Genomic DNA, 24,788 nt, shown 5'->3' with positions numbered 1-24,788 from the left:
ACGAACGACAAACGTGCGGCTTACCAATATTCGCTGCCTCCGATGCTCTTCGGGCGTGGTCACAGCATGTTTTGAAATGAACCCACTAGGGTCCCCCCAGGTGGTGGAAACATTTCGGCCTATCTCGATTCAAATTGCATTTTAAGAAGTTCGCGGTTATTATTTTTTATTAAACCCATACAAACATTTTACTTCTTTCCACTTGAGGTTTCTAAGCTTCATTCGAAATTATTTTGACTTTCACTAAGTGGGAGGGGTAGCTATGCCAGCCACTAATTCCTTTCACGGTTTCACAATGCAACTTCAGTCTATCACAGCGGACGAAAAAAAATTGGGCAAAGAATCCGTAAACGGAAACGTGGCAGAAACAGTTAAACCGTTCCGGAAACACGACGGATACCTGTGTTTCCGTTACCGGTTTCGTGACGTTTTCTCGCGTTTCCGTCGCTGCATTTACAACGGAAACCGGACCACTTTTTGTGCATGTTTCCGTCAAGTTTCAGCTAACAGTTTACATGTTTTCTCTTTTTCGTCAGAGAAACGGAGCACATCCAATGTACATCCGGCATAAGTTGTCATCGCTCGTGGCCTCCTGCAAATGGAAAAAACATCCATTATCTTGATAACTTCAGAAGAGTTGGCGAAAGGGTTATTTAGGCTAACAAGTCCACCCAAAAGACATGACACAAGGTCTGGAAACCAGACCTCTCTAGAAGGGTCCATTTTCCTATTCCATTTAACACGAATAATTTTAGAACTTTCGCTTAAATACTTTACACGCAATCTTCCTCCCACACTTTGCTCAGTACCAGAGGGAAAAGCAGTTCTTGTTCGTGGAAAAAACAACCCAAAACCAACATACAAACACACACAATCAAGCAACCTCACCATGATCAATTTATGCACCTGTCCTTCTATCGAGAGAGAATCATGATCTTACTACTGTTTCTTCAAAGCCTTTGATCCACCTTTCCACATCTTTCAGAATCTTAAAACCCTGAAAATAGACAAACCAACCATCGGCTTCGTCTGACATTCTTCTTTCTCTTGCTCGGCCGCTAGAATTACTTTGTATTTGCTTTTGCTTTTGCAAAATCAAGCTTAAAGCGCTCTTAATGGTTGTAGGTTAACTTTCAAGGGTTATATGCCGGAAGTATTTGGGTGGAATTCTTATCTTGTTTAGGAAACAAATAAATATAGCGAGTTTGGCGTCTCCGAAGCTAAATGGAATAGGCTCCTATTGATAAAGGGATGGTTCTCGGCTCCATAAATTGACTACCTTGAATAACCCATGACTCTATCTTTTGTACGAGTATTTACTAAGTGAAGCCGTCTATCTAATACACCAATCATGAAATTGCACATTCTTCACACGAGGATTGTAAATTTCTCTCTCTCTTTGCTGTAACTTCTTTAAATTGAACGGTGAAGGTTGACTGTTCACTACAAAATTAAACATTGAACATTGAGGGACATGTGTCTGGAGAAAATTATCCGGATCATTTAACAACTATTATGTCTCATTGTGAGAAGGTAACACCCGAGTCAGATTGTGACGAAATTTGAGGCAGGCAAGAAATTTTGGAAAACCTAACAAGCAACTTATGAACATGGCGTTTGCTGATTTGTTGTGGGACCCTTCTCAGTACCCTTTTACACTTACTAGGTTGAACATGTCTATCAGCTTTGGACAGCAAAATACAGCTTTTATATTATGGTCTTCAGATGTATGAATGCCATTTTTGTGTTCGGCTCATATCTATCTGCAGCCATTATATCTTGTGAGAGATTTAATGCTGTATATTGGCCGTTTAAACAACGATTACAGTCCACCAAAACATTCTGCATCGCCATTTTTATACTTTGGACATACTCTGCCTTGTTGTCTACAATATTAACTTTGCTATTGGTGTTTACTTCATCTGAATCTGCTTTATATGTCGCTGTAGCTGTTCTGTTAGGTCTAACAATCATCATATGTGCCTGTAGCATCGGGATCTGGATAAAACTTCAACGAAAAATTGTTTTTTTTTACAGCATCAAAACAAAGCTTCGCGCCGTAAAAGAGGAGAGCAGCCATTGACACGGAACAAATCGCAAGAAGAAATCGAACGGTTGCGCTTAGAACGCCATTGATAACACTAAGAATATTACGAGTCGATCCAACTCGCCTAAGATAAGAGTTTGAAAGGGGAAGATTTTCAATCAGCAGCTGACGCTAGAGAACCCTCGGCATCGAAACTAATCAGTGAGATACATTAGAAGTAGAAGTCATATCGATGGTGTTTTGTCCGAAAATACGTAAATTTCTTACCTGTTTGTTAACATTTAGTTTGAATTTCACCCAGGGATTAAAATATGCTGTTTCATTTATCCTTTCTGAGTATAATACTTACCATGCTACCAACGAATAACAGTCTTATAATACAAGTATTCTAATTTTAGCCCCAATGTAATTACTCAAATAACATCCCTTTGGACTTTCCTAATCGCCTGCAACTGGAAAGGACGCCTTCAAACTCCTAAAGATCCTTTTTCAAAGAAATAAAATCGATTTAAGAGGAATGTTCAGAGGTAACTGCTCCAAAAGCAAAACTTTTCCCTCCAACTGTAAGCTGATCTAAGCCAAAACAGTGTTTGCAAAAAAAAAAATTATGAAAATAAATCCTTGGAAAAAAAAAACTACCATTTTGATGAGCCGGTTGCCATGACGACAGTTGTCTTCATGTGTGAAAAGAAAAATGCTGTGGTTATTCGCACGGTGAAGATATCTTGTTCTCGAAACAAGATAATAGTATGTTATTTGCCAGCCGGGAGGTCCGTATTGGGAAAAACTGTGCCCGAGGTCAAGAGTAGGCCTCAGGCGGTACTGAAGAAAGAGGTTTTTCCAAATACGGACCGACCTAGGCTGGTGAATAACATTTTTATTTTTCCCATAAACTTAACGAAATTCTTTTCGAAATAAACGAATGATTTGGGGCTGTAATTACGGCAAGATCTTCCATAAACTTAACAATTTCTGAGTGAGTAAATGGTAAGTTTAAATGTTTGAATTCAGTTTTGTCAAATAAAAGAAAAATCGATTTTTCGGCCTCTAAAGGTGGGAAGTAACCTTATAATAGATCAGAGGTAATGCAAATTAAAGAGAGAGGCTTCACCGAAACACTGTCATTTGCGTAATGATAAGGGTGACTTAAAAGGCTTCGAAACAAACTTTTAAACATTATTTTTAGAAGTATCTGTTACGATCTGACTCGCCTTTTGCGTCACTCGGTCGGGTTGATGAATGAACGACAAAGCCTTCACGATTCTAAATACAAGATAGGTTGTCGGAACTTCCTCAGATTATGGCGGCTAGAACATTGAAAAATCTGTCTTGCGTGACGTTCAAACTTTCCTAAAGGGGAAAGAAAACCAAAATACGAAAAGAAAAATCAAAAGTTACATATCCAGTGGCTTTGGTAATGGCCTTTCTCGCGGCTGGGAACGAAAATCGACAACTGGAAGATTTGCCGCAGGCCGACTTTGGCCGTTTTCCTGAAAGACTTCTTCTTTCGGTGAGGAAAAAGTCAATAAATGAGAATTTTATTAATTGAAAATTACGCCCATTGTTGTGTTTGAAATCATGATTCAACGCATTTTTCCATCTTGAGCCTTAGCGCCAAGGCAGTAAGCTATTGTCGATTCTTTTAATTTCATTCATTAATGAAGGCGGCTTTTCTTGTCACTAAAGGGCTTTTGTGTTTTTTGTTATCGTTTGAGAGTCGCTGTTCATGTTAACTTTGATTCTTAATAAAGAATTTTAAATTAACTGGCAAACGAGTAAATTATAATAAAGCCGCGGGTTTATTTTCTTTTCATTCATCACTTCCTGTTCCTCACAATGCCTGCCACATAGAGCTCTTATGGAGCTATACTTTGTCGAGAGTAATAGAGACAGATTAATAGCGTGGCAGTTAAAAATATCGATTTCAACAGTATCATACACGCCCAGCAAGAATTAGAAAACTCGACATCAGCAAGTCGCTTTTTAAAGCCCAGCTTCTTTTACTATTGATATTTTGAGTATGTACTGAGTAATCCCACCGGCTACCTAACTCTTTAACTCCCAAGATCTCATTAGTAATTCTCCATACTTTCTGCCATGCAATTCTTATGATGTCAATTTGGAGAATTTGGTATTGGATCAACTAATAATCCTCAATTGATATTTTACTTTATTCTCATCACTTCTATGCTTGATATTGTATTGATATTGTGGGGAGATATTCTCTCTTAGTCACTCATGGGAGGTAAAGGGTTAAGATAATTGGAAAAATATTTGACAACTTCAACTGGAAGCTATTATTAGCACTAGTTTGGCTAAGCGGAGTAGTGTTTAAGGGCTAGGTTCTTTGACTGTACGTTGCTCAAAAATTGATTATCTCTCATCGAGAAAGGATAACTTCCTAGTCTGCTTGTGTGGAGATTTTTAGCCACACAAGAAATTTGTCAAAACCTTAACAAGCGTAAAACTGTGAAGTTCTAACCGTTTAAACAGGAAAACACATGAACAGCTGTTACTTTTTTTGATAAACAGCCAATTTCGGCTCCACTACGCAGTACAACATGGATTAGAAAAACCATTAGGTTTATTATGGCTGTTTCGGCCGACCACCGCACATATAACAACACGTTGTACAACAACCTCTATCACGTTCAAACATGTGGTGGAAAAACTAGAACAGAGCTGGGCGACAGTTTACACAGAATACTGTCAGAACAGAGGCCAGAAATAACCTGCCGGAAAAAAACCCCAATAGGGAAAAAAACACAGCAGGAAATCTGGGTAAGACCCAGGCTCATGCTCTGAAAAGCCCATCCTACGAAGGCTACACGGCTGGAAGGTCTTTGCCCTTATTTACTAAACATGTATTCCAACAAAGCACGGAAAGCTATAAATAATTTTAGGAAACGCAAACAAGCTAAGAAACCCTTGCGAAACTCGAACTGTCACTAGTAAATCAAGTATATACTAAAAAATAATGTGAGCGAGACGAGGTGTCGGGCCTTGAATGCTTTCCCACGTGATAAACATCCCTTTTATAGCACTCCATTCTACCCATGCTGCACTTCAACTGCAACAGTCCCCACTGCTCCCGTGCCGCAGAAATATTTCATTTCCGGTTCATTCGTACCCACTCAAACGCCGGAAATTCCATTTTTATTGACGGTATTAGTTGAACCCAAAATGTCGTGTCTTCCTGGATCACGTGACTCCTTGAATATAATTACCACGAAATACAAATAACTTGTCAGCCTTTGTTGCTTGGTGTTGTTGCAAAAGGTTGAGTTCCTCTCCTTTGAAAAAACGCCTTTTTCCGAAAAAAAAACTGTTTACCGTGATCCATTTAGTGATAAGTTTATAGTAATTGACTCGTCGGCAGTGAACAAAACCATGGAGAATGCATCTGCATTTACAAGAAGTTTACCTTCCAAGGCAGAAGGGATCGCACTATACAGCGCTCTTATTTTATCTTTGGTCCTTATCATTGCAGGAAACTTGCTCACTCTGGTTCTCTTTAAGGTTACCAAACGACTTCGTAAGAAAAGTTTATTCCTAGTTATGAACATGGCGTTTGCTGATTTGATGTTGGGAACCTTCTCTGTACCCTTTTACATTTACATTGTTGGACATGCCCATCAGCATTGGACAGAAAAATACGACTTTTATCTTATGGTCTTCAGATGCATCGATGCCATTTTTATATTCGGCTCATATCTATCTGCAGTCTTTATATCTTGCGAGAGATTGTACGCCGTATATTGGCCGTTTAAACACCGATTACTGTCCACAAAAACGTACCGCATCGCCATTTTCATACTTTGGACACACGCTGCCTTGTTGTCTACAACATTAACTTTGCTATCGGTGTTTACTTCAATTAGATCTGCATTGTATGTCTCTGTCCTAGTTCTGTTGGGTCTAACAATCATCATTTGTGTCTGTAACATCGCGATCTGGAAAAACTTTCAACACAAGAGCGTTGACTCACAGTATCGAAATGGAGCATTGCGAAACAGACGCTTAACAAAGACCCTCCTTCTCGTGTCCATACTCGCTTTATTATGTTGGCTTCCCTTAATCATCTTGAACGTATTAATTTATATAACTAAGAAATCAATACCATGGAAGTTTTATCACATGGTGAACATTTTAAATTATTCTAACTCTTTTGTCAATCCGATTGTCTATGTATTCAGAATTCGTGAGTTTCAGCAAGCGCTACGTTTATGTTGCACGAAGAGGACACCAGCCATTAAGATGGTAAAATTCAAAGGAAGAAACCGAACAGCTGCAATTAGAACGCCAGAGATAGAACTAGGAATACTCCACAACGATCCCACTCGCCTGCAAGTTGATGTTGAACGAGAATATATGGAAACTAAGTTTTAATCAGCTGAGATAAGAGGACCTTCCGCGTTGTTACTGAGTAGTGACATCTATAGGAGGAAGGAGCCATAAATGCGGAGTATTGTAAAAAAATAGGATAACGTTCTTAGATTTTCAATTTTTTGCTTCACAGAGCCCTGTTGTTGTGTAGGGTTGCTTTTTGCAGCATAAGTTCACACCAGTTAAGTCTTAATTTCATCTAATAATAAAAATATATTATTTTATTTATCCTATCTGAGCAAAATATCCTGTCATGTTATAAAAATATAAAATCTCTATAAATATGATAATTCCAGCTCTTAAGTTATTGCTCAAATTCACACATCTATACTTTTAAGGTTGTCAGGACACGTCAATGGCCATCTTACCGACTTTAGATAAAGTACAATTTAAAACATATTTAAAGAACACCAAATGCACAAGACACCTGCACGGTAACTCAGCCCGTGGACAAAACAGTTTAATTTTAACATAAAGAAATACCAGGAAATAATCTTTTTTCTCTGAACTTAAGGTTGAATCAGGCTTGATGTTCGTAATATAAAAAATGCCCTTCGTGAAAAGGAAAACCGCCATTTTGATAAAGCAGGTTACCATGACGTCACTGTTATCTGCACGTGCGAGGAGGTAAGTGGAACGTTCACTGCGCGTGGTAAAGATATCATACTTTCCGAACAGAAATTCTGATATTTTATCGCTATCTATATTATAAAACTTTGTACAATTGGGCGATGAAAACAGCTGAGTTCCTTCCGACAGTTTGTAATAAGAGATAGGTTTGAAGATTAAGTACCTCTTTGCCTCGAAAGATCTCAGTTTCACGGGCATCATAATTAAAACTAGTGGAGTGGAAATTGTTGATAAGCTATCGAATTATTTTAATGTGTGGAGACTAGGAAATAAAATATCTCTTATTTATATAAATATACTCATTTAAGCACACATATATGCCCGGTTATCTCAACAGGAAAGAGAACTCTAATAAAACGTCCAGTAATCGTAACTTTAGTTCATCTTTAAAACCCATAACTTTATTATTGTTTTCATGTTTCCAGACCCTGAGGCACTCGAGATCTCTCTCCCCCGACAAAAACGAGTCTAAATACATTTTTGAGATATCAACCAACAAAAAAGAAGATGTGGGTTTTATCTTTTTTTCAGTAAAAATAGCTAAAAATAGCACAGTGCATCGAATTACACATGTCTGAAGCACGTTTTCTCTGAAAGGATAAATACGCTTTTTTTCCCATAAAACATTGAGGAATGTTTCCTCCTCTCACCGAGAAATGGTGACGGTTTTACGGGTTAGGTAATTTCTAGACTGATGACTAAGGAAGAAACTTGAGGAAAAACAAACCTGACGAGAGTGTTAAAGTGTGTGGCTCCGAGTGTGTAAAAAAAAAATACATGAGGAGCTGTTCGTAATTTGATGAAAAGACATGACGCTAAAAGGACGCTGAATTCATGAGGTATTCAATTAAAATGTACTGTCGACGACGGAAAAGAAAAATTGATCGATAGAGGAAAAAACCCATGACCAAACCTCTGCGAGAAGATAAGTTACAGCTATTCCGTGTCGCGGGCTGCTTTCCTCTATTTCTTTAAGAAGCTCATGTCATCCTCTAAAAAGAACAAGGAAAATCGAGAAAGGGAAAGAAGATCAGATACGCAAACGGAAGCAAACCTATCAAATCTTTGACACTCGGCTTTCTTCTAGACCACAAGTAGTCTTTCCTTTTCGGTCAAGTCTGTTTGAAAAACTCTGGACTCGCGAACAAGACTTGGCCCTAATCCTCGCTCTGAGTGAAGCTTTCAAGGAACAGTGGGCAACTAGGAAATAAATATCAGCGCACTGTTTTAAATCAAATACATGAGGTACTTTAGTAAGATTATTTTTCTAGAATTGTGATTTTATAACCCAATAACTCTTTACGCAGTAAACACAAGGTGAGTCATGATCATTTAGCTCTTTCACCCCCAAGATCTCAATAGCAATTCTCCTTACTGTCTGCCGTATAATTATTATGATTCTTTTTCAAACTTTGGACATTCGCTGCCTTGTTGTTTACAATATTACTTTTTTGCTATTGGTGTTTTTTACATTTGAATCTGCTTTGTATGTTGCTGTATGTTCAGTGAAACTTAGTCGATCTCGCGGTAATCGACTTTTCCTCCAAAGCCTTTCCAGCTGTCTTCTTTTTTTTGTCTTCTTTTCCTCTCTTTAATCTTGATTTCATTGGAGTACCATGGTGCGGCTGGACGAACTGTCACTGTGCGAGTCGAGAGTGGTGTGTGGAAATCCAATATACTTCGTAGTTCTGAATTATATAAATCAACACTTAGGGATATGTCCACAAGGTCAACTATTAACAATGCAATTAGAATTCCTGAGTTTCAGCAAGCGCTACGTTCTTGCTGTACGAGGAGAAGAGCAGCCATTGAGACGGAACAAATCGAAAAAAAATCGGTTGCACTTAGAACGCCGGTGATAACGCTAAGAATATTAGGAGTCGATCCACTCGCCTGTAAGAAGAGTTTGAAAGGGGAAGAGATGACCCCCGGTATTGATACAACTTAGAGAGATACATGAAAAGTAGAAGTCATATAAATGGAGTTTTTTTGCGAAAATACGATAAACTTTTTCCTCCGAACTGTTAGCTGATCTAAGCCAAAACTTTGTTTGCAAAATAATAATGAAAATAAAACCCATCTTGAAATAATAAAAAAAAACTACCATTTGGATGAGCCGGTTGCCATGACAAAAGGTGTCGTCGTGTGTGAAAAGAAAAATGCTATGGTAATTCGCGCTGTGAGGATATTCTGTTTTCGAAACAAGATGAATATTATTCTGGCATTTCATCAATATCTCTAAAGAATAATCCAGGGTGCGCGTAAATATGGAATTTTTTTCGAGTGTTCAACTCGATAGAACACGAGTGAGCGCAGTAAACTTGTAAGATTTCTAGTTGAACATGAGAGAAGGAATTCCATATCTGCAAGCAACCATTTATCATATTGTTTATTATATAAACACAATGGCCCTTTACTGAAAAGAGAAGTCAACTTTAAATTTATTGAGGTAGGATCCACATTCCCTTAAGATAGGTGATAAAGTGCGTTGGCAATAAGGCTCAAAATGCGTTGAATTAAAACAAACAATGCGCGTAACTTTCAAAATTCCCGGTGACTGTCTTTCTCACTACATGAGAAGAAATCTTTTCAAGAACACGGCCAAAATCAGTCAATGGCAAATTTTCCATTTGTCGATAAATATATTTATCATAAAAACTACGGTGTTATAAAAAGATTTCCGGCCCTGAGAAAAGCCGCAACAACACATGTGAAAAAATACGATATTTTTTCACGTGTGTTTGATATCGCCAATCAGCTGCTGACACGTCACTCGCCTTTCGCACCACTCGGTCAGGTTGATGAATGAACGGAAAAACTTCACGATTCTCAATACAAGATAGTTTGTCGGAAATTCCTCAGATTATGGCGACTAGAACATTTATAAGTCCGTTTTGCTCAAGGACATTGACGTTCAACCTCCTATTGAAGGGGAAGAAAACCAATTTACAAAAAGAAAAACCGAAAGTTACGTATTCAATGGCTTTGGTAATAGCGTTTCTTGCGATTTGCCACAGGCCGATTTTGGCCGTCTACTTGACAAACCTGTCGGTAAGGCCAAGTTCAATAAATAAGAATTTTGTAAATTGAAAATGACCCCCATTGTTGCTTTTGTAATCATGATTCAACGCATTTTTCCATCTTGAGCCTTAGCGCCAACGCAATGTACGATTGTCGATTCTTTTATTTTTATTCATTTATGCAAAATTAAACAGTGCATCTACCAGCATGTGTCTAGAGCTAATTATCCTGAAGTGTTATTACACCGGCTTCCGTCTATCACTTAATGAAGATTATCTCTTATTGAGAAAGGATAACTTTCCAGTCTGCTAGTGCAGTAGTTTTGAGCCAGACAAGAAATTTGTTAAAACTTAAACAAGCGTAAAACTGTGCAGTTCTTGTCGTTATAGCAGGAAAATACATGCTGATACGTTCTTTGATGAACAGCCGTTTTATTGACGGTATTCGTTTAACCTGAGATGTCTTGTCTATCTGGACCACGTGATACCTTGAATACCATTACCGCGAGATACAAATAACTTTTCAGCTACTGTTGTTTGGTTTTGTTGCAGAAGATCGAGTTCCTCTTCTTTGAAAAATAGCATTTTCTTCAGCCAAAAAATTGTTTACCATAATTCATTTGGTCATAAGTTAATAATGATTGACTCGTGGGAAGTGAACAAAACCCTGGAGAATGCATCTGCATCCACAAGAAGTTTTCCTTCCAAATCAGAAGGCCTCGCACTATGCAGCGCTTTCATCTTATTTTCTGTCCTAATCATTGCAGGAAACTTGCTCACTTTGGTTCTCTTTGCAGTTGCCAAACCACTTCGCAGGAAAAGTTTATTCCTAGTTTTGAATATGGCGTTTGCTGATTTTATGTTAGGAGCCTTCAGTCTGCCCTTTTACATTTTCTTTGTCGGGAGCTACTATCAGCTTTGGACAGCGAAATATGACTTTGAACACATGGCCTACAAAATATTTTACACAAGTATCGATAACATGTTTTGTTTGGCTCGTACATATCTGCAGCCTCTATTTCCTGTGAGAGATTTTATGCCGTATTTTGGCCCTTTAAACACCGTTTATTATCCACCAGAACATACCGCATCACCATTTTCTTTCTTTGGACATTCGCTGTCTTGTTGTCTACATTAATAACTTTGTTCTATGTTTCAAGTTCAATTGGATTTGCTTTGTATGTCTCTGTCCCCGTTCTGTTGGGTATAACAGTCATCATATGTGTCTGTAACATCGCCATCTGGAGAAATTTTCAACACAAGAGTGTTGACTCACAGCATCGAAATGGAGCTTCCCGAAACAGACGCTTAACAAAGACCCTACTTCTGGTGTCCGTACTGGCTTTATTATGTTGGCTTCCCATAATCATCTTGAACATATTAATCTATATAACTAAGAAATCAATACCATGGAAGTTTTATCACATGGTGAACATTTTAAATTATTCTAACTCTTTTGTCAATCCGATTGTCTATGTATTCAGAATTCGTGAGTTTCAGCAAGCGCTACGTTTATGTTGCACGAAGAGGACACCAGCCATTAAGATGGTAAAATTCAAAGGAAGAAACCAAACGGCTGCACTTAGAACGCCAGAGATAGAACTAAGAATACTCCACAACGATCCCACTCGCCTGCAAGTTGATGTTGAACGAGAATATATGGAAACTAAGTTTTAATCAGCTGAGATAAGAGGACCTTCCGCGTTGTTACTGAGTAGTGACATCCATAGGAGGAAGAAGCCAAAAATGTGGAGTATTGTAAAAAAATAGGATAACGTTCTCAGATTTTCATTTTTTTGCTTCACAGAGCCCTGTTGTTGTGTAGGGTTGCTTTTTGCAGCATAAGTTCACACCAGTTCAGTCTTAATTTCATCTAATAATAAAAATATATTATTTTATTTATCCTATCTGAGCAAAATATCCTGTCATGTTATAAAAATATAAAATCTCTATAAATATGATAATTCCAGCTCTTAAGTAATTGCTCAAATTCACACATCTATACTTTTAAGGTTGTCAGGACACGTCAATGGCCATCTTACCGACTTTAGATAAAGTACAATTTAAAACATATTTAAAGAACACCGAATGCACAAGACACCTGCACGGTAACTCAGCCCGTGGACAAAACACTTTAATTTTAACATAAAGAAATACCAGGAAATAATCTTTTTTCTCTGAACTTAAGGTTGAATCAGGCTTGATGTTCGTAATATAAAAAATGCCCTTCGTGAAAAGGAAAACCGCCATTTTGATAAAGCAGGTTACCATGACGTCACTGTTATCTGCACGTGCGAGGAGGTAAGTGGAACGTTCACTGCGCGTGGTAAAGATATCATACTTTCCGAACAGAAATTCTGATATTTTATCGCTATCTATATTATAAAACTTTGTACAATTGGGCGATGAAAACAGCTGAGTTCCTTCCGACAGTTTGTAATAAGAGATAGGTTTGAAGATTAAGTACCTCTTTGCCTCGAAAGATCTCAGTTTCACGGGCAACATAATTAAAACTAGTGGAGTGGAAATTGTTGATAAGCTATCGAATTATTTTAATGTGTGGAGACTAGGAAATAAAATATCTCTTATTTATATAAATATACTCATTTAAGTACACATATATGTCCGGTTATCTCAACAGGAAAGAGAACTCTAATAAAACGTCCAGTAATCGTAACTTTAGTTCATCTTTAAAACCCATAACTTTATTATTGTTTTCATGTTTCCAGACCCTGAGGCACTCGAGATCTCTCTCCCCCGACAAAAACGAGTCTAAATACATTTTTGAGATATCAACCAACAAAAAAGAAGATGTGGGTTTTATCTTTTTTTCAGTAAAAATAGCTAAAAATAGCACAGTGCATCGAATTACACATGTCTGAAGCACGTTTTCTCTGAAAGGATAAATACGCTTTTTTTCCCATAAAACATTGAGGAATGTTTCCTCCTCTCACCGAGAAATGGTGACGGTTTTACGGGTTAGGTTATTTCTAGACTGATGACTAAGGAAGAGACTTGAGGAAAAACAAACCTGACGAGAGTGTTAAAGTGTGTGGCTCCGAGTGTGTAAAAAAAAAAAACATGAGGAGCTGTTCGTAATTTGATGAAAAGACATGACGCTAAAAGGACGCTGAATTCATGAGGTATTCAATTAAAATGTACTGTCGACGACGGAAAAGAGAAATTGATCGATAGAAGAAAAAACCCATGACCAAACCTCTGCGAGAAGATAAGTTACAGCTATTCCGTGTCGCGGGCTGCTTTCCTCTATTTCTTTAAGAAGCTCATGTCATCCTCTAAAAAGAACAAGGAAAATCGAGAAAGGGAAAGAAGATCAGATACGCAAACGGAAGCAAACCTATTAAATCTTTGACACTCGGCTTTCTTCTAGACCACAAGTAGTCTTTCCTTTTCGGTCAAGTCTGTTCGAAAACCTCTGGACTCGCGAACAAGACTTGGCCCTAATCCTCGCTCTGAGTGAAGGTTTCAAGGAACAGTGGGCAACTAGGAAATAAATATCAGCGCACTGTTTTAAATCAAATACATGAGGTACTTTAGTAAGATTATTTTTCTAGAATTGTGATTTTATAACCCAATAACTCTTTACGCAGTAAACACAAGGTGAGTCATGATCATTCAGCTCTTTCACCTCCAAGATCTCAGTAGCAATTCTCCTTACTGTCTGCCGTATAATTCTTATGATTCTTTTTCTAACTTTGGACATTCGCTGCCTTGTTGTTTACAATATTACTTTTTTGCTATTGGTGTTTTTTACATTTAATCTGCTTTGTATGTTGCTGTATGTTCAGTGAAACTTAGTCGATCTTGCGGTAATCGACTTTTCCTCCAAAGCCTTTCCAGCTGTCTTCTTTTGTTTGTCTTCTTTTCCTCTCTTTAATCTTGATTTCATTGGAGTACCATGGTGCTGCTGGACGAACTGTCACTGTGCGAGTCGAGAGTGGTGTGTGGAAATCCAATATACTTCGTAGTTCTGAATTATATAAATCAACACTTTGGGATATGTCCATAAGGTCAACTATTAACAATGCAATTAGTATTCCTGAGTTTCAGCAAGCGCTACGTTCTTGCTGTACGAAGAGAAGAGCAGCCATTGAGACGGAACAAATCGAAAAAAAAATCGAACGGTTGCACTTAGAACGCCGGTGATAACGCTAAGAATATTAGGAGTCGATCCACTCGCCTGTAAGAAGAGTTTGAAAGGGGAAGAGATGACCCCCGGTATTGATTCTACTTAGAGAGATACATGAAAAGTAGAAGTCATATAAATGGGGTTTTTTTGCGAAAATACGATAAACTTTTTCCTCCGAACTGCTAGCTGATCTAAGCTAAAACTTTGTTTGCAAAATAATAATGAAAATAAAACCCATCTTGAAATAAAAAAAAAAAAACTACCATTTGGATGAGCCGGTTGCCATGACAAAAGGTGTCGTCGTGTGTGAAAAGAAAAATGCTATGGTAATTCGCGCTGTGAGGATATTCTGTTTTCGAAACAAGATGAATATTATTCTGGCATTTCATCAATATCTCTAGAGAATAATCCAGGGTGCGCGTAAATATGGAATTTTTTTCGAGTGTTCAACTCGATAGAACACGAGTGAGCGCAGTAAACTTGTAAGATTTCTAGTTGAACATGAGAGAAGAAATTCCATATCTGCAAGCAACCATTTATCATATTGTTTATTATATAAACACAATGGCCCTTTACTGAAAAGAGAAGTCAACTTTAAATTTATTGAGGTAGGATCCACATTCCCTTAAGATAGGTGATAAAGTGCGTTGGTAATAAGGCTCAAAATGCGTTGAATTAAAACAAACAATGCGCGTAACTTTCAAAATTCCCGGTGACTGTCTTTCTCACTGCATGAGAAGAAATCTTTTCAAGAACACGGCCAAAATCAGCCAATGGTAAATTTTCCATTTGTCGATAAATATATTTATCAAATAAACTACGGTGTTATAAAAAGATTTCCGGCCCTGAGAAAAGCCGCAACAACACATGTGAAAAAATACGATATTTTTTCACGTGTGTTTGATATCGCCAATCAGCTGCTGACACGTCACTCGCCTTTCGCACCACTCGGTCAGGTTGATGAATAAACGGCAAAGCCTTCACGATTCTCAATACAAGGTAGTTTGTCGGAAATTCCTCAGATTATGGCGACTAGAACATTTATAAATCCGTTTTGCTCAAGGACATTGACGTTCAACCTCCTATTGAAGGGGAAGAAAACCAATTTACAAAAAGAAAAACCGAAAGTTACGTATTCAATGGCTTTGGTAATAGCGTTTCTTGCGATTCGCCACAGGCCGATTTTGGCCGTCTACTTGACAAACCTGTCGGTAAGGCCAAGTTTAATAAATAAGAATTTTGTAAATTGAAAATGACCCCCATTGTTGCTTTTGTAATCATGATTCAACGCATTTTTCCATCTTGAGCCTTAGCGCGAACGCACTGTACGATTGTCGATTCTTTTATTTTTATTCATTTATGCAAAATTAAACAATGCATCTACCAGCATGTGTCTAGAGCTAATTATCCTGAAGTATAATTACACCTTTCGTCTATCACTAATGAGGATTGTCTCATTGAGAAAGGATAACTTTCCAGTCCACTAGTGCAGTAGTTTTGAGCCAGACAAGAAATTTGTTAAAACTTAAACAAGCGTAAAACTGTGCAATAAGTTCTTGTCGTTATAGCAGGAGAATACATGCTGATACGTTCTTTGATGAACAGCCGTTTTATTGACGGTATTCGTTTAACCTGAGATGTCTTGTCTATCTGGACCACGTGATACCTTGAATACCATTACCGCGAGATACAAATAACTTTTCAGCTACTGTTGTTTGGTTTTGTTGCAAAAGATCGAGTTCCTCTCCTTTGAAAAAACGCATTTCATTCAGACAAAAAATTGTTTACCATAATTCATTTGGTCATAAGTTAATAATGATTGACTCGTGGGAAGTGAACAAAACCCTGGAGAATGCATCTGCATCCACAAGAAGTTTTCCTTCCAAATCAGAAGGCCTCGCACTATGCAGCGCTTTCATCTTATTTTCTGTCCTGATCATTGCAGGAAACTTGCTCACTTTGGTTCTCTTTGCAGTTGCCAAACCACTTCGCAGGAAAAGTTTATTCCTAGTTTGGAATATGGCGTTTGCTGATTTTATGTTAGGAGTCCTTACTCTGCCCTTTTACATTTTCTTTGTCGGGAGCTACTATCAGCTTTGGACAGCGAAATATGACTTTGAACACATGGCCTACAAAATATTTTACACAAGTATCGATAACATGTTTTTGTTTGGCTCGTACATATCTGCAGCCTCTATTTCCTGTGAGAGATTTTATGCCGTATTTTGGCCATTTAAACACCGTTTATTATCCACCAGAACATACCGCATCACCATTTTCTTTCTTTGGACATTCGCTGTCTTGTTGTCTACATTAATAACTTTGTTCTATGTTTCAAGTTCAATTGGATTTGCTTTGTATGTCTCTGTCCCCGTTCTGTTGGGTATAACAGTCATCATATGTGTCTGTAACATCGCCATCTGGAGAAATTTTCAACACAAGAGTGTTGACTCACAGCATCGAAATGGAGCTTCGCGAAACAGACGCTTAACAAAGACCCTACTTCTGGTGTCCGTACTGGCTTTAGTATGTTGGCTTCCCATAATCATCTTGAACATATTAATCTTTATAACTAAGAAATCAATACCATGGAAGTTTTATCACATGGCGAGCATTCTAAATTATTCTAACTCTTTTGTCAATCCGATTGTGTATGTATTCAGAATTCCTGAGTTTCAGCAAGCGCTGCGTTTGTGTTGCACAAAGAGGGGACCAGCCATTAAGATGGTAAAAATCGAAAAAAGAAACCGCCGAACGCCAGAAATAGAACTATGAATATTACGAACCGATCCCACTCGCCTGCTGGTTGAGGTTAAGGGAGAAGATACGGAAACTAATTGTTAGTCAGCTGAGATAGGAGGACTGTTGGCATTGTTACTGAGTAGTGACATTTATAGGAGGCAGGAGCCATAAATGTGGAGTATTGTAAGAAAATAGGATAACGTTCTTACATTTTCAATGTAAGCCCTGTTGTTACATAGGGTTGCTTTTTGCAGCATAAGTTCACACATGTTAAGTCTGAATTTCATCCAATAATAAAAATATGTTGTTTCCTTTATCCTATCTAAGCAAAATATCCTGTCGTTTTACGAAAAAAATAAACTCTTTACAAATCTGATAGTTCTAGCTCTAAAGTTATTGCTCAAATTAACACACCTATACTTTTGAGCTTGTCAGAACAAGTCAGTGGCCTTCTTACGGACCGTGCCCTCAATAGTGCAAAATAAAAATAAGATGAATGAAGAGTGTACAGCTGTCCCTGCCTCCAAACTAAAATCAAGCAAAGTTTAATCAAGTTATTTTGCCATTTATTATAAGGATAACGATCGCTCATTTAGATCACATATAATTTAAAATATACTTGAAGAGCACCGAATGCACATGACACCTGCACGGTAACTCAGCCCGTGGACAAGAAACTTTAATTTTGACATGAAAAAATATCACGAAATAATTTTTTCCTATGAACTTAAGGTTGAACCAGGCTTGATATTCGTAATACAAAAAAAGCTCTTCGTGAAAAGTAAAACCGCCATTTTGGTAAAGCGGGTTGCCATGATGTCATTTTCATCTGCATGTGCAAAGAGATAAGCGGAACGTTCACGTTGGTTGAAAGAGCGTGCTCTATGAGAGTATAGAGCATAGAACTGAGCTAAAGCTGTCACGCCATCTGCCAAATTGTACCATGTTCAACCTTTTCCGGGACTTCTTTTTAGCTTTTTTCCGATAATTGAAAGTGAAATTTCGGAACAAGCGAGCCGGCAAGTAGTAACAGAAGAACCAAAGAAAGGTTTGTAAACATACCAGGCGCCTTTATTTACGTTATTAAAACGTGGGCAGATACGAAAATCCTCAAAGGAAAAACAAAATAGACATTCCGAGTTTTAAAGATTTTCACGCTCAGTTAGATTGCAAGCTTACGTACGGTAATGAAAATCAAACACAGCCAACACTCGTATAGTATATAAAGTTCAGAGTTCAAAAACAAAACAGAACAAAACAGAAATGATTAAAAAATATAACCAAACTGGCATAACTGTTAAAATTCATACTAATCATGACGGTATCTGAGCAAATATGATCATGCTGAAGTCCATCGCGGCTCGCTTATCATGCCGATCTCCGGTCATCACAGTAAAGCAAGCCTCAGAAACTACATCGGCCGCCCTTCGAGTGAAAAAAAAGAGCTCGCTCTGATATCCTTTCCAATGTGTTGAGTGGAAAGTCACTTCAGTCACTGCAGCCGAGTTTTGCGGCGCTGTCATCCCGAGCGATCTTCATGTTCCGGTGAATTCGGCTGTCGTTCATTTAAAAAACACTCGCCTTGAACAGTTTGTTTTCTACCTTGTCATGTGAAAAAACCCGCGTGTTTTTATGAGCCATAATTCGGCTGAAGTTCACTGAACATTTCATTTCAAGATTCTGAATTAAAAACTTCAGGCAAAAGCGTTAAATTTGACCTGCCGAATTATTTTAGTTTGTAAACTATCGCAGAGTGTGAACTTTGATGGTTTTTGAACTTTGATGGTTTGACACTTTTGACAGCTTTTGTCTTGTACAGCCAATCAGATTATTTGAACCATTCTAACAGGGATTCTGATTGGCTTATTGTAGCGTGCTCTATGAGAGTATAGAGCATGCTGACGACACTGTTGTTCGCTTTGGAAATAAAGTTTGTTTTGAACATTGAAAGTAATACATGGGGAATTTAACGGATTCTTTATTATAAAACAAATAGAGAAGCCTTGACTGTGCTCTGTTCTGTTATAAAGCACTTAGGAAGCGGCTAGAGCACTCAAGAAGTGGGAAGAAACACTCGACTACGTCTCGTGTTTCTCCCTACACTTCTTTCGTGCTCTAGCCGCTTCCTGCGTGCTTTATAACAGAACAGAGCACAGTCAAGGCTTCTCTATTTGTTAATTCGAAACAGAAATTCTGATATTTCATCGATATCTATATCATACAACTTTGTACAAGAGGACGATGAAAACAGCTGAGTTCTTTCCGACAGTTTCCAATAGGACATAGATTTGAATATTTAGTACCTCTACGCCTCGAATGAGCTCAGTTTCACGGGCAACATAATTAAATCTAGTGGAGTGGAAATTGTTGATAAGCAATCGAATTTTTTTCGTGTGTGGAGAGTAGGAAAGAAAATGTCTCTTATTGTAGTAAACAAATTCATTCAAGCACACAGATGTATCCGGTTATCTCGACAGGAAAGAGAACTGTAATAAAACTCTAGTAATCGTAACTTTAGTTCGTCTATAAAATCGATAATCTAATTATTAATTTCATATCCAGACGCTAAGGCGCTCAAGATCTCTCTCTCCCGCGGGCAAAATGTGTCTAAATACATTTTTGAGAGATCAACCGACAAAAAGAAGACATGGTTTATATTATCGTTTTTTTTTCCAGTATAAAATAATTAAAAATAGCGCAGTGCGTTGAATTAGTCATGTGTGAAGAGAGGATAAATACACTTTTTCATAAAACATTTAGGAATATTTTCTATTTTTGTCGAGAAATGGTGACGGTTTTCCGGGTTAGATAATTTGTAGACTGATGACTAAGAGTCTTAAGGAAAAACAAACCTGACGAGAGTGTTAAAGTGTCTGACTCCGAGTGTGTTGACAAAAAATACATGAGCAGCTGTTCGTAATTTGATTGAAAGACATGACGCTAAAAGGATGCTGAATTCATGAGGTATTCAATTGAAATGTGCTGTCGACGACGGAAAAGAGATCACGAAATTATCACAAAGATATAGCGAAATTATCGCAAAGATAGAAAAAAAAATTATCCAAAAATTGATCGATAGAAGAAAAAACCCATGACCGACCCTCTGCGAGAAGATAAGTTACCGCTATTCCGTGTCGCGAGCTGCTTTCCTCTATTTCTTTTAGAACATCGAGTCATTCTCGAAAAAAACAAGTAAATCGAGATAGGGAAAAAAATCAGAAACGCAAAGGGGAACAAACGCATCAAATCTTAAACATTAGGCAGTCTCTCCTTTTCGGTCAAGTCTGTCGCGCGAGTCCGAAAAAAGAAAAAAATGTGGTCGGCGCGTCACGCGGAACCCTGACTTGGCCCTAATCCTCGCTCTGAGTGAAGCTTTCAAGGAACAGTGGGCAACTAGAAAATAAATATCAGCGCACTGTTGTAACTCAAATAAATGAGGTAAGCAGAGATTATTTTTCTAGAATTGTGATTTTATAACCCAATATCTCTTTAACAAGAAGAAAGAAACGCAAGTCAAGTCATAATCATTTGAACAATTCTGTCACAAAACATTTATCCACGGTGACATTTCTTAAGTTTTTCGTTAAGGCATGAAGATATGTGGGGAAAACATGGCCCTTAGAACTCAACCTACAGTATCGCCGCCATCTTAAAAATATCGCAAACAAATATTTGGATTCCGATAACGCGTTTCCTACTCAAGTCAGTTCGTTGATAAAAAAAAAAAACCTTCTTCTTTACCATGGTTTACAAAGATCTCTTGTTTACATATCTTCCCTTTTTCGTTAGAGAAAAGGAGCCCATCCAATGTACATCCGGCATAAGTTGTCATCGCTTGTGGCCTCCTGCAAAATGGAAAAAACATCCATCATCTTGATAACGTCAGAAAAGTAGGTGGAAGGGTTATTTAGGTTAAAGGGTCCACCCAAGGGACATGACATAAGGTCTGGAAACCAGACCTCTCTAGAAGGTTCCAGTTTCCTAACTATAACACAAATAATTTTAGAACTTTCGCTTAAATGATTCACACGCAGTTTTTCTCCCACACTTTGCTCAACTACTTGAGGAAAAAGCAGCTTTTATTCGTGGAAAAAAAACAACAACAATAACAAAATGGGAATGAAACAACAAACCAAAATCAACACACAATCAAGCGACCTCACCTCGATCAGGTAATGCACCTGTCCTTCTATCGAGAGAGGAATCATGATCTTGCTGGTTCCTTCAAAGCCTTTGATCCGCCTTTCCACATCTTTCAGAATCTTAAGACCCTGAAAATGGAGAAGAGACAATTGGCTCCGTCTGACATTCTTCTTTCTCCTGCTCGGCCGCTAACAATTACATTGCATTTGCTTTTGCGAAAATCAGTCTTACAGCACTCTTAAGAATTATATGTTAACTCTCAAGGGTTCAACGGAAATATTTGGATGGACTACTTTAAATGGAAAATGGAATAGGCTCCTATTGGTAGAAGGGATGCTTGTTGGCTCCATAATTTGACTACCTTGAATAACATATGACTATCTCTTGTACAAGTATTTACTAAATGAAGTTGTCTATCTTCTTACAGATATCATAAAATTGCACATTCTTTACACGAAGATTGTGAATTAAGATACTCGCCTCTTCATTTGTAACTTCCCCTGTTTCTTTATTCTTTGAAGCCTCGGAAAGTAATTCCCTTCCCTTAGTCCTCTGCCACTCCACAAGTGGATCATATATAAAGGTTCTGAGGACACTATGAAAGGAAGCAAAGGTTAGAGCGTCACTTCATTGGCGCATTTAAGAGAAATTTGCATTTGAGGGTCAAAAGTAATCCTGCTTTACTATGCTTTGTGATTGGTCCAGAAAACTCGCGCCACTTTCTAAAATATTCAGATTCAAAACGAAACCCAAACACGACTCAGTCACTCCCGAGCTTTAAGCAATTTCAATACTTGTATGTACTCTGGTTTCTAATTGAACCCATCTTTGTTTATTCGCAACACGCCTGATTGGCCAATGTGATTACTCAGGACTTACTTCAACAAACACTCGCTCGAAAAGCCTGAGTAGTGTTACAAAAAATTTTCGAACTCACGTGAGCAAAGAATCGCACTGATTTCTCAGAAGACGCAAGGTAACTTCGCAAGAGCGACGAAAAACTCCCTCGTATCCAAGAGGACCCTACCAAAGGAAAAAATATGAAGATGAAAAATAAATCTCAGTTAAAAGCACTACGGCTGTCTTCAAAATCAGAAAACTGAGACCTCACTTGCCATATTTCGTTCGCTTGTTCGTATCTTTTTTTAAGATATCATTTTTTTTGGAATGGCTTACCATAGCATTTACAATGTTATGTGTCAATCGAAATGGCACGCGTTCCGGACAATCGAAGGTTTCTCCCTGCGAAAAAGGAAAAAAACGGCGCACAACAAGATCAGTGTTACTGCCGCGGTGAACCTTCCCTATCAAACGAAGTACACCTAAGTCACAGAGAAATTTTCCACATTTTCCTTAATATTCCTCTCTTTCTGATTGAGAGTAATTTGCAAATGTTGTGGTTAAATTTTATCCTTGGTTCAAATTTTATTTCTTTTGTTTTTGGGCATTGCAAAGTATGATAGTGAGTTTGAAACAAAGGAAAATATAACAAGAACCAAGGATAAAATTGAACTACAACGCATACAAGGATTACGCCTACAACACAGTCAACGATGCAATCAAAATATTTTTGTAACCAAGCTAGAGAGCAAAATTTGTGAGCACCATATTTATGTACAACTACGGACAGTTGTTCGGGTGACCATTTTAAGTCTGACCCACATGACAAATTCATATTAGTAATGTAAATCGGACGGCTCATTTAAAATTACCGCAGGATTATCCCTAAAAGGCAAGGGACAAAATCCTATTACCAGCTAATAAGCTCAATGAAAAGTGCAATAAATTATAACTGTTATTCTAAGATAAAAGTGTTAAACAGTTGGTTAAACATCTGAGTTAAACAAAGCGCTCAGAGTAGAGACAAGCATGTGCAAGGCAATTAACTCTCATTGGCCAGTTTTAAAACTACCTGGTTTGACCTGTCCAATCAGAATTAGCCTCTGATCATCGGACGGGTTGAATCGGACAATTCTGGTTCAGTAGCAGCGGTGCCAAGCAGTAAACGAGGGATCAATCAGATTCAATATTTTCATTAGCACAACCAGGAAGTCGTAACGTGACAGAACTCGCATACGGAATAAAAGGAACTGACCTTTTTAAACAGACAGTTGAAGTCGACATGGACGCAGGCCCCACTGGTAGCGTCAAACAGAATATTCTCACCATGGCGATCACCAAGACCTAGGATATGACCCACCATACACATAACCGCTGACGTTCGGCAGTAAGCCAGGCGGCTCATGTACCTAATAAGGAGTAGAGAGAAATGGACTTTAATTGCATTTTATAACATTTTAAGAACAGAACCTCTTGATCGAATGATGCCATAAAGAACTTGAAAAAAATACGCACCACGAAGTTGGATTAGGAAACGTCTTCAGAAACCACTCATGAAAAACGGAAGGGTGCCTATTCGTGAACAAAGGTGGAATGGCAATGTCATCATTTCACTTCATATAATGTAAAATTGTAAAAAGGACACAAACCACAAGGGTCAGCTCACATAGATACACACCTGGGAAGGATTTCATTCAAGAAGACACGTTTCTTGTCCCTAAAGTTAGGAAGCATATAACGAATTAGTTTTCAGTTGAGTGTTGTAATCTATGGCTACACCGATCTTGCTTTCCTTCCACTGTGATTGGTTTAGAAAACCAAGGCCACCATCTCAATCAATCAGATTCAATTACTTTGGATTTTTTTCAAGTACAGAATTTTTCTCAACACCAGTGAAGAAATAGAAAACCAAAGAGAGAACACAACACGAAAACAGTCACACAGAAAAATGAACACCACCAAAAGACGCACTCAGGTTTGTTTCCTGCTCTGTCCATTAATTTTTTTAGCTCCGCTCCTCGAGTATACATATTTTTCTCTCTGTAAAAATACAAAGTAGTCAAAGATGTGATTTAGTTTCCTTGACCAAATTTTTTTACCTGATTTATTTGATCATGAACCTCTGTGCACTTCTGTCAACTCGTGAGTATTGGATCAAACCACTAAGACACGCTTGACCCTTTCACTCCCAAGATCTCATTAGTAACTCTCCTTACTATCTGCTATACAGTTCTTGTGATGTTAGTTCAGAGAATTTGGTATTGGATCAACTAATAATCCCTTGACTGATATTTTTCTGTATTCTTAACACTTGCATACTTTATCATATTAAATTTTAATCATAATATTTTTAATATTTATCAAATTTACAATATTATTATATTGATGATGTAAGGAAAAATTCTGCCTCGGTCACTCATGGGTTAAAGGAATAAAACGACAAAATGGAGAAACGACGTCCTTACTTGTAAATTTTCGTGAGTATGTTTCTTAAGCCATAAGTATTTTGTACCCATTCTAGCAGTCCGCATTCTTCATTTAAAGGAATCACCGCCTAGGAAAAAAAAAGGAATTCATAATTGACCTGGGAAAAAGTATGGCGAATGTTCCGCTGTGGCATGCCATAAAAGAGAGGAAAAAAAATGTTTGAAATAACATACACAACATCAATGACAATAGCAACAAGAAGCTGACAGTCATTCTAACTAAAGGAATCAAGACTATAGCAGAAATATCGAACGTGAATGGTTTGTGTCATGCTTGTGTAATTTCTCAATAGGTGGCATGTAAGCCCACTGTTATCACGCACCTCGCTGAGATGCAGGTGTTT

At 37.9% G+C, this 24,788-nt stretch overlaps 1 protein-coding gene across 1 annotated transcript in view; it reads right to left on the bottom strand.

Moving 5' to 3' along the window:
- Positions 1 to 19,894: 19,894 nt before the first annotated feature.
- Positions 19,895 to 24,788, bottom strand: part of LOC131799635 (serine/threonine-protein kinase atr) — a 45,568-nt gene continuing 40,674 nt past the window's right edge. The window contains exons 61-70 of the mRNA XM_059117335.2: positions 24,424 to 24,512; positions 23,930 to 23,998; positions 23,637 to 23,675; positions 23,474 to 23,530; positions 23,214 to 23,367; positions 22,295 to 22,360; positions 22,056 to 22,141; positions 21,599 to 21,713; positions 21,139 to 21,246; positions 19,895 to 20,820 (exon numbers count right to left, since the gene is read on the bottom strand). Of these exons, the coding sequence (XP_058973318.2) occupies positions 20,761 to 20,820; positions 21,139 to 21,246; positions 21,599 to 21,713; positions 22,056 to 22,141; positions 22,295 to 22,360; positions 23,214 to 23,367; positions 23,474 to 23,530; positions 23,637 to 23,675; positions 23,930 to 23,998; positions 24,424 to 24,512 (843 nt within the window). The 3' untranslated portion in view covers positions 19,895 to 20,760. The remainder of the gene's footprint in view (positions 20,821 to 21,138; positions 21,247 to 21,598; positions 21,714 to 22,055; positions 22,142 to 22,294; positions 22,361 to 23,213; positions 23,368 to 23,473; positions 23,531 to 23,636; positions 23,676 to 23,929; positions 23,999 to 24,423; positions 24,513 to 24,788) is intronic.

Source organism: Pocillopora verrucosa, chromosome 5 (assembly GCF_036669915.1).
Source record: "Pocillopora verrucosa isolate sample1 chromosome 5, ASM3666991v2, whole genome shotgun sequence".
NCBI classification, from domain to species: domain Eukaryota; kingdom Metazoa; phylum Cnidaria; class Anthozoa; order Scleractinia; family Pocilloporidae; genus Pocillopora; species Pocillopora verrucosa.
The sequence above is the reverse complement of the archived record's forward strand: the minus strand, read 5'-3'. Positions and strand labels throughout refer to the sequence as shown.